We start from the raw sequence: 10,954 nt of genomic DNA, 5'->3' as shown, positions 1-10,954 counted from the left end.
AACATCTTGGGCAAGGGTAAGGGGGTGATGAATACAGGCTCTGGATCACTAAGACCCCGGCAAGGGGATGAGGAAGGCGGAGACTCACAGCCTCTGCTGGTTGGGGATGGTGGTAGGAGACACTTCCTTCCCAAGTCCTCTGAGAAGCACTTGATGGACAGCACGCCACAGAGGATGTCATTATAAACATGGCAGACAAGCCAACTCCCTGGGGAAACTGAGGCATGGAGCTAAATCTTCCAGAGAGCCCTCGGAGTCTCACACTCAAAATGAAGAGTTTGGCGGTCATCTCTCACACCAGCAAGAGGCAGCCTCTGGGAGCAGAGGTCACTACAGAAGGAAATCTGTATCAGGAGTTTCAGACCCCAGCAGGCAGGAGCAGGAGATAGGCTGCAGGAACCAATGTCCCAGCATCTTCCAAGCAGACGGATGCCTCAGGAGGCTGAGGAGACATCCAGGCGATGGTACTGAATACGGATGCGCTGCCTACGGCCAAAGCTTAGAGGGAACCTGCCAATGAAACCACACAATCAGAGAACAGCAGGCCTGGAGCCTCCCTGGGTAGGAGGCAGTGGGCATCACTGCCCCCACCTGATATGGTGGGGCTGTGCCTCAAAAAGAAAAACCAGGGCTGGGATGGAGCTCAGGGTTGAATGCTTACATGTGTTACACACAGTTACACGGGCAGAGGCCCAGGTATGCATGTTCCCTTCAGTGCACACACAAACCCAGGAGCTGAGCCTTAATGTCCATGCAAAGCCACTGTCTGATGATACAAGATAGCTGAAGGAAAGTGGCTGGGCAAAATGGCAGGGAGGCAGGAGATGCAAGCATGTAGCAAAAGAAAGCAGGAGACTGAAGTCCTAAAGAGCCCCACCCCTTTTGATGCACTGTCCCAGCCCCTACACCTCATCCACCACCTACCTGCTTGTCTGAAACTGCTGCTCTATTTCAGCTAAAGACTGTCCTTTGGTTTCAGGAACAAGTAAGTAGATGAAAGCCAGGCCAAGGACAGCGGTCAACCCATAGAGCAGGAAGGTCCAAGCCAAGCCGATGGCACCTTGGGACACAATGTTGGGAGTGTGTATCAGGAGCTGAATAACCTGGTCTTGAGGCCCAGGCCACCCCAAGCAGCTCCTGGGTGTAGAGCCAGCAGTTCACCCATGCAAGGGCCAGGGATGGCCAGTTTGCAGAGGGCTAACAAGCCCTCAGGTAAAGACCTGAAAGCCAGAATGTAACTGGCTGTCCCTGAGCCCGGGGCCACCAATACAATGAGGACAACTTGTATGGAGGGAAAGGTCCCTCCGAGTCAGAACATCCAAGTGGAGGTATGTCTAACTGCAGGGACCATGGGAGGCAGCTCCAGGGCTTCTGCTGGAGAAGGCCACAAATGGTCACTTGGAAAATTGAACTACAGGTGGTCTAGGCTAGACCTGAGCCAGAACAGGAAGACAGAAGCCACTGCTCCAACCTAGAATTCTACCAGGGCTAAGGACCGTTATCAGAGATGACCTCCGCGAGGGACCTCTAAAGTCTGTAGAGGCAGAAGCCAGGCTCTGTGAGGGCACCTTTCTCTCTGGCAGCCATGATTACCCTTTCCATCAGCCTCCCCAAGCAGTGGAATCTTCCCTAGGCTGAGTCTGTAGGGCCAGGCTCCAGTCCCCCGACACCTGGCTGGACTTAGGAATTACATTTCCCCATCTGTGACACTGGGCTGAGGATAAGGCAGGGCTCTCAATGGGTCCTCCCCCTCTTTCCCCTCCATCCCCTTTTTGTCTTCTTCATCCATCCCACATAGCAACATCTGGAGACAGAGGCAACAAGGGAGAAGAAAGGTTGGGAGACCATCACATGGGTGGCGTCTCTAAAACGTCCCCACAGTCTCATGAGCTAGACTTGTAAACACTTGACAACTGGAAGTAGACAAGTAACCCAGCCCTAAGAACTACTAGGGTGAAGGAGCCCTGGGCATTAGAAGAACAGGCCATTAGCTCTGGGAGGGGCAGGTGATCTTGTTGAGCCAATGGGAGCAGGGCTTGGGCTATAGCTAATGAGAGAGATGCCCCAGAGGCGTGCTGGCCATCCTTGGGGATAGCAGGCCTGAGAGAGAATGAAGGGCAGACCCTGGAGTGGAAAGCCCAGTGGCTTTGTTTGAAGCCACCCACCCCGCTCATTTAGGTGACCTAAGATAAAGCAGCTCTTTCTGATTCACAAGCGGGTGGCATCCGGTTTCACGCAGCTATGACCTAGTGAATTTGGGAGCTTTAGCTCTGGAGAGAACTGTCCCCGGATTCAGCTGGACACTGCCTGGGTGGGGTGTGGTCAGAGTGCTCACCAATGAGGTCGAGGAAGGAGAGGCTGATAAAGAGGTTAGCTGCCCAGTTGAAGCTGCTGCAGAAGGCGAAGGCTCTCCCTCGGATCTCCGCTGGGTAGATCTCACTGAGGACCAACCAGGTTACTGGAGGCGAGAGCAAGAGAGATTCTGGGCACCCGTGAACTAGACAGGCCACCTCCCACCCTCATTAACTGAGACCTGTGTCATGCTCTTGACCCCAGATTCTCTCAGATGCACAACCTCTGTGCCCCTGGAGGAACCCCGTGAATAGCTGCAGTCTCAGGTTCCTGGGACACAAGACATTCGATGCTAAGCAGAAGGGTCCTAGGCAAACTGGTATGACTGGTTTTTGTCGGACTTATTACATTCTCTTCAAGTCAGCCTTTCTGATGGAACCACTCAGGGATAGATCTAAGGTTTGAAGAGACCTGGAGTTTAAATGTTGATGCCCACGACGGGGACAGGGGAGGGTTGGCTTAAAAACTTGCAGATGTGGTTGGATTTAAGCTTATGGGGGAACCCCTTGATATAAGCAAGGAATCCTGGAGCCTCCGCTGCCCATCACTAAAGCTCGAGTGTCCCTAGGCTAAGAAGGCCCACTGAAAGGGACAGAAGGCTCTAGATTCCCCTGCCCGATAAGCCCTCCTACCTGGTCCAAAGCCAACGGAGAAGGCGCTCACATAGACCATCATGCAAACCAGTGCAGACCAGCACAGCAGGGTATGCTCGAGGATGGGACTGGTGGGAACTGGGGAGGCAGTGTTCAGAACTGGTGCCAGGGATGCCATGGTGACTGGATGGATGGGTCTCTCAGTGACTGACAGGACTGGCTGTCCTTGGTCCCCATTGGTGTGTAGCACTGGTGGCAGAGATGAGCGCACAAGCAGACCCGAGCTTCCAGGCAGATCCACCTGCTGGCTGGCATTGGATGTGGCCAGGCAGCTGGGTCCGGAGTCCAGCGACACAGCAAAGCTGACCAGGCCTATGCCGCTGACCGATAAGGCCATGAGAGCACATCCAAAGAGCAGGAGGACTCTGCGGCCTGCACGGTCCACCAGCCCTGTGGCGACCAACGTGGCAGCCACCTTCACTGTGCCAAGCCCCACAGAAGCCAGTACAGCTGAGGAGCCCCCGTGGAAGCCAACGGAGCGAAAGATGGTAGAGGCATAATACAGCACATTGGGCTGTCCTGTGAGCTGCTGGAACAGCACCAGCCCCAGCCCCACTACAGTCCGGCTCCACATGCCGTCCTGGGCCCTGAAGAGGTCCAGAAAGCTGTACTGTGGCTTCACCAGGCCTGGTTTGCTTGTTTCCCCTCCCTGGAGTGGGATGAGGTCTTTGGGGGCTGCTGTGCCCTCTGCACCAGCAGGGAGAAGAAAGAGGCTGAGTGACTGTAGGAGAGCAGGCGCAGCCGCCCAGCCAAACATGTGCCTCCAGCCCCAAGGGCTGCCAGCCAGGACATAGTTGAGGCCATAAGAGAACAGAATGCCCACAGTGATGCCCACCTCGTAGAGGGACACCAGCACACCCCTCTGCCGCGGCCCCACCAACTCTGATACGTAGATACAGCATGCCATGGAAGACAGAGAGATGGCAAAGCCAACGGATAAACGGCCCAGGAGCAGCCAGGGCAAGGAGCTGGCCAGACCCAGAATCAGGCTGCCAGCCAGCAGCACCGCATTGCTCCCTAGGATGGCTCGTCTCCTGCCATAGCAGTCAATGAGGAAGCCCCCAACAAGGGAGGCGAGGAGAGCACCTAAGAGCAGACTGCCCACCAGGAGCTCCTGTTCGAGACAGCTCAGCCCAAAGTTCAGCTGGAGTGGTAGGAGGGCACCAGATATGACGGCCAGCTCATATCCGAAGGTCAGGCCCCCCAGCAAAGACACAGAGGCACAGAGCAGGAGGACAGCTGGGCGAAGGCCTGGGAAAACAAAATGACAGGGCAGGGCTCATATGTCTGTGTGTCACACGTTCCTTCTGTCTGTCTGCCCTCCATCTATCCAGCTGTCTACTGTTCAACCACCTACCCTTCCTTCCTTCCTTCCTTCCTTCCTTCCTTCCTTCCTTCCTTCCTTCCTTCCTTCCTTCCTTCCTTCCTTCCTTCCTTCCTTCCTTCCTCCCTTCCTTCTATCCATTGATACATCCATTCATCTTGCCACCCTTCAGTCTAACTACCCAAGCAGCCATCTGTTCACTCAGCCTGTCTCCACACACCCCTACTCTTTCCACTCATCTTCCTAAGCATTTATATCTCCTACCAGTCAACTACTTATCCTTCCTTTGCTTCCTCTTCTTTCTTCCTCCTATCAACCGACATAGCCATCTATCCACTTATCCATCCACTTATCCATCCACCCATCCATCCACCCACCCATCCACTCATCCATCCACTCATCCATCCATCCATCCATCCATCCATCCATCCACCCACCCACCCACTCATCCACCCACCTATCCATCCATCCATCCATCCACCCATCCATCCACCTACCCACACATCCACCCACCCATTCATCCATCCACCCACCTACCTATCCATCCACCCATCCAGACAGCCATCTGCCTACTTCTCCTCCTTTCCTCCTTCCTCCTTCCTGCATCCATCCACCCACATATGCTTCTATCTGTCCATTCATCTATGCATCCATTCATCCTTCCAATCAACTCTCTGTTCTTCCCTCCCCCTTCTGCCAACATACATACTGATCCATATCTCTTTTCCTTCTTCCCTTATGTTTACCAAACCACATAGTCACACATCTATCTATCCACCCATCCATTTATCCTGTATTCACCCATCCATCCATCCATCCATTTATCTCTCCATTTCCCCTTTAATTTGCCCAACTTTACCCATTGATTCTTTGAGCCATCTATCCACAGACCCACCCATTTCCCACCATCTTCATAGTCCATTCATTGTCACATTGTTGTGGACAGTCACCCATCCAGCATCTACCACACGCTGGCTGTGCTCTCAAGCCTGGCACTGCTGTGATGTTATCCAAGACCTGGCACCCCGTCAGACAACTGATAAAGTTCACATGATCTCGGGTGAGGACTTTATGCCATCAGCACAGGGCAATGGAAGAGCCCTGCAGGGCTCTGCTTTACACGGGGGAGTCAGCTAAGGCCTCTCTGGGGAGGGGACATCTGGGAAGGAACCTGAACACAGTAAGAGAGAAACTGGAAACAATGTAGCAGAACTCACAATACAAAGGGAAGAGTGGTTACAGAGGCTCCGAGCCAGGAAGCGTTTGGTGTAGGAGCATCTGGGAACACACACAGCTGGTCAATGTGTGACATTCACAAAGGGCCAGACTGTTGTGATGCTGCGCCTGCCTTCCTTCAGGGAATCTCACAGCAGCCCTCTGTCATCATCAGCAACATCCACAGAGAACAGAGAGGTTACAAAGTGTTCTCACGGTCACAGAGTAGGAGGCGGAGCTAAGGTTGTGGGAGAGCTTTTGAGCTCTGGGCAGATCTGCAAGGATGGAGAGGCTGGAGTCAGGCAAAGGTGAGGGACAGGCTGACGAGGTCCAGATAGGAGGAGTTCTTCAGGTCTCCAGGGCAACGAGGAATCTCATTTTTAGGGGACACAAGCCTCTGATAACTTACACAAGAAGGTAGTTGGTGGGGTTGTAACCCCCGAATTACTGATACTAGAGAGACATCAGTGTTGTGTACAGACAGTTTGCCTCTGTGTGTGCCCCCCCCCCCCGACACCTTGCCAGAAGCTCCCATCATCCTTCCAGCCTGCAGCAACCATGATCCACAGACAGCTGGTTTCTGCGCTGCGTCCTCCTACGGCGGCCCTGGACTCCCCTCCCCTCCCCTAGGGTTAGAATGGCACTACCCATAAAACTTCCCCTTAAGGAGACAGCTCGAGACATTCTCCCCGCCTTTGTGTCTCCAAAAACCAACACTCCTCCTGATCACTCTCCAGGTGCCTGTTCTTGAGACCTTAGAGAAATAACACGCTCAAGGGAGACCATGGAAAAAGTGAAAGGTAAACAGAGGTCAGGTCACAGACAGTTACGACTGGCCATAAAATTAGTCCTTGAGCAGACACCTATTAACCTCCCTCCCGCTTCAGTACTACTCCACCCTCTACTCCCTTTTCTGTGAATATTCACACTATTCCTATATTGTATATAAACCCAGTGTTTTCTGGACTCAGGGTTACTTGCCAGCATTCACACAGTGAGTGCTAGGTGGGTGAACCGGATTCGAACTTGAAACAATAAAAGACTCTTTGTGAGTTGCAGTGGACTTTGCAATTCTTGGACTTGTCTGAGTTCCCAAGAACTTGGGGCACAACAGTGCTTTATTTTTAATTTTGACTTTTTGGGTTTTGTTTTGTTTTGTTTTTGAGACAGGGTTTCTCTGTGTAGCCCTGGCTGCCCTAGAAGTCACTCTGTAGAACAGACTGGCCTTGAACTCAGAAATCCTCCTGCCTCTGCCTCTCAAGTGCTGGGATTAAAGGCGTGCGCCACCACTGCCCGGCTAGCCTCGAACTTCTGGGCTCAAGAGATCCCCCGGCCTCAGCCTTCCAAGTGATTGAGATTACAGGTTTATATGCCACTTGCCCCAGTTTCAAACCAGAGAATGAGTGAATGATAAGGGACTGTAGAAAACAGCTATGTGAGCCTGAGGGTGGAGCTGTGTGAGCCTGGGGGTGGAGCTGTATGAGCCTGAGGGTGGAGCTGTGTGAGACTAGGGGTGGAGCTGTATGAGTCTGAGGGTGGAGCTCTGTGGAGCGCTTGCCTAAGGTGAATGAAGCCCTGGGTGCTAGACTGCCAAAGGAAAGGAAAACCAGGTTGTGGAAATCTGGGTACCAGTTAGCTCCCTTCTTTTTTTTTTTTTTTTTTTTTACATATCTTTTGCTTTTATTTTTTTTTTAATTTTTAATATTTTTATTACATATTTTCCTCAGTTACATTTCCAATGCTATCCCAAAAGTCCCCCATAGCGCCCCCGTTAGCTCCCTTCTTAAGAATCATGAACCTCTGTGTTCTTATGAGACATGAGTAGACCGTGAGCCCAGCAGGCAGGAGTCGTCCAAGTTTGAGACCAGCCTGGTCTACACAGCAGGACCCATGTCTCAAAACGCAACAGACTAGCAGAGATGGCGGAGGAATAAGATAAAAATAGCTGTCTACAGGGACAGAAAGACCACATGCCCAAGACTGTGGGATGTAGTCCAAGAGTGATTTTCATCAGATACCCCAACATAACCTACAATAAGGGAAGGAAAAAAGTTGCAAGATAAATAGCCCCAAGGAACAAGTGGAATTCATGAATTTAAAAGCAGATGTTAACGAGATGGTGGGTGGTGGGAGAATCCAGGGCTGTTGGTCACGAAGCCTTGAGGGTTTGCACAGTGAGGAAGGAGAGCCAGAAACACAACCGACAGGGATTATAAAGGGACTGTGAGCAGGGACACTGGAGACGAACACAGACCAGTGACCCAGTGCTTGTCAGCTGGGATCTCCCCCACCTTCAGCTCACGCATCCTCAAGACTGACTGGTTTCTACCTTTAGTCGGGAAGGGACACCCGACCTTCAGATCCTCATGTTTCCAGACCACTTAACCCTAAGCACTTAGAACTGGATGCTTTCCTGTTCAGAGTTCCTGCTCTGCAAAGATTAATTCAAATGTGGCAGCCAGCTCTCTGCATTGCCCACTCTGTCCTCTAGTCACTCAAAACGCTGCTTTCCATTGCCAAACATTTCACGGAATGTTCTAGAATATAGAAACTTCTGCACCTGTGCTGTTTGCCTATGGTAGTAACCAGCCGCATGTGGACAACTGGGCGCTTGAGTGGCAGCTAACCTGATGGAGGGTGTCAGATTTCATTTCCATTAATTTAATTAGAAAATGTCTCTTAGTGCCCATGACGTCAGAATAAAATTCCTTTCGTTATTATTAGTAATATTAATAACTTGTGTTTGGTGATGGCCACATTGGCATTGGAGCCGTACAGGTCATTCTTCCGTTTTAATTCACACACTTAAGCACAGATACTTATGGAAGCATCTAGAAGCAGTCAGCAGCGTCTGTCACCCCACCCCCACTGAAGACAAGGAGAACTTTGGTCACGTGATAGCCAGATTTGCGAGAGCAGTCTCTGGTTCAGGTGTTGCTTTGATCACCAAGCATAATAGCTCATTTGTGTCTTACCACAGTTTTAGGAGATGGGCCTTGATATTATCTATGAGTGAATAAACTCATGACCAGAAAGAGGAGAAGCCTTCCCCAGAGCCAAAGCCAGGCCGTCAGCACACCGAGAAAGCAAAGGTTTGAGTGATAGGATGTTGTCCTGACCTCTCCTTCCTGCCTCTTCCTGGGTGTCAGGCAATTTTTATGAAGAGGCAAAATGCTCATGGTGGGAAAATTGTTGTGATTTCCACCTTCTTTCCTCATGAAGGAAGCACCCCCAAATTACTGCCTGGTCCACTGTGTTGGCATTTCTTCTAGGCTCCGCCCCACAGTTACCTGGCAACAGTCAGATGTGCCTGACTCACTGTAAAAGGGAATGCTTGCCCCCTCCTCTTTTCTTGCTCTTGCTCCTCTCTCTTCTCCTCTTACTCCTGCTCCTTACCCTCTTCCCCCCTCCCCATTCCCTCCCCTTTTCTCTCCATGTTCTCCTTCACTCCTCCTCCTCCTTCTCTTCCTTCCTCTCTCTCTCTCTCTCTCTCTCTCTCTCTCTCTGTCTCTCTCTCTCTCTCTCTGACTTTCTCTCAATTCCCCTCCCCATGTCCTGAATAAGCTGTACTCTATATTATACCACCATGTGGTTGGTGCCTCAGAGAGGGGAAGGGATGCCTTTGCCTCCCTCAAACATATCCCTGGTTACCCTTATCTTTTAATAAAACACAACACACTGACCTTACCTCTGGTGGCCCCTGGAGTTCACTCTCAGAGGCGACAAGAGGTGATTGCTATGGCTTATGTATGAGTTGAACTCACAAAAAGCTCATGCTGTTGGGGGACTTGATCCCCTGTTGGTGGGGATGTTTTGGAAGGTTCTAGAAACCTTAGGACATGGGACCTATTCGGAGGAAGTAAGTCCTAGAACACACAGAAGGCCAGACGTGGTTGCCACATCTGTATTCCCAACATTCCCCTGGCAAGGTGGGAAGCAGGAACAGTAGAGTCACCCAGAAGCTTGGGGGAAGCTACCCTGGACCTCACGGAGCAACACAAATAACCAGAGAGGCAGGGGCTACCCTGGACCTCACAGAGCATCAAAGATAACCAGAGAGTCCCTGCCTCAACAAGGTGGGGAGAACACCAATTACCTAAGGCTGGTCTTTGATCTCCATATGCACAGCATGGTGTGTGTACTCCTGTACTCCTCTTCCCACCCATCTACACACACACACACTCACACATACACGCACATGCACGCACACACATACATCATCATCACCACCACCACCATCATCATCGTTACCACCTCTCTTTCTCTTTCATACACACGCATGTGTGTGCATGTGCACACACACACACACACACCTCATTCCACCCCCACTTCCCACTCCTACTCCCCCACCTTCCCCCCCCCTCAGAAAAACCCACTTCTGGACAAGGCTTCAGGTCTGCCTTGGTCTCCTTTGCTACCAGAGGAACACACCTCCTGGCCTTCGTACCCCTGTGTGTGCCACGGCTCCTGTTCATTACCTGGTCCCCAGCTTCTCACCTCCGAGATTGAGAGCACAGTCTCTTTCTTCACTGTGTGTCCCAAGCCCCTCCCTGCGCGTGCTCTGAACAGCATGCCCACTGAAGAATGAGAAACTGACTATGCCTTTAAGTTTCTGAATCCAGAAAAGATAACAGAAATCTTGACCTCCTGTCCTCCTGGCTGGAACTCTGCATTAGTGGACCTGTCTCCTCTCACCAAAGTCAAATCCAGCCCAGGAGTTCCATCTTAATCTGTCCCTGTCAGTGCCCTGCCCCTAGGGCAATACCGAGCACTGCTGGCTGGCTTGGTTCTGGGGTCTATGACTCAGTTTGCCGAACTGGAGTCCCCTCAGAGCCCCCAACAGCCTCAACACCCCAAAGCGACCATGTCTGTGGAACTATCCCAAGGCCCTGTCTGCAGAATCATCGCCCTGGGGCTCCAGGGGGCTCCCTGCGGCCAGGCCACTCCCCTGGAAGGCAGATGGATAGCGCGGGGGAGGGGGGGGGAACCCGCCGGGGGGGGGACCCGCCCTGCCTTTCGCGGTGTCCAGGACAGGGTAGGGGTGGCCGCGACTTACCCATAGCTAGCGAGTAGCGCTGGGCGGCCGGGATGGGCTCTGGGTCCCGCACGTCCTGGTCAAATCCCCGCTGTAGCAGTGGCAGACAAACTTTCCCCAGAGCTGGGGCCTGCGCTCTCCCTCCGCCACGTTGGCCAGCCCGCTCTGAGTCTGGGGGGCGGGACGGAGGGTAGCCCGGTACCGCCCGACAGCCAATGCTGTGGCGGCCCTGCTGCCCCACAAAGGAACTTACTTCAAGTTTCCCCAGAGAAACTGTCACTCTACAAATAGTTTCCACAGTCACTGTGGCCCACCCTTCACTGGCCTGCCCAGTGTACACACACACACACACACACACACACACACACACACACA

The 10,954-nt window shown here is 52.4% G+C and overlaps 1 protein-coding gene across 1 annotated transcript; it reads right to left on the bottom strand.

Moving 5' to 3' along the window:
* Positions 1-286: 286 nt before the first annotated feature.
* Positions 287-10,727, bottom strand: Slc2a10 (solute carrier family 2 member 10). The gene is made up of 5 exons (XM_021157041.2): positions 10,601-10,727; positions 2,985-4,256; positions 2,336-2,458; positions 925-1,060; positions 287-510 (listed from the first exon to the last, which is right to left on the bottom strand). The coding sequence occupies exons 1-5, from the start codon at positions 10,602-10,604 to the stop codon at positions 435-437; spliced, it is 1,611 nt and encodes a 536-aa protein (XP_021012700.1). The 5' UTR covers positions 10,605-10,727; the 3' UTR covers positions 287-434.
* Positions 10,728-10,954: the final 227 nt, after the last annotated feature.

Source organism: Mus caroli, chromosome 2 (assembly GCF_900094665.2).
Source record: "Mus caroli chromosome 2, CAROLI_EIJ_v1.1, whole genome shotgun sequence".
In the NCBI taxonomy this organism is placed as follows: Eukaryota; Metazoa; Chordata; class Mammalia; order Rodentia; family Muridae; genus Mus; species Mus caroli.
Note: the sequence above shows the minus strand (reverse complement) of the source record. Positions and strands in the feature narration are given on the sequence as shown.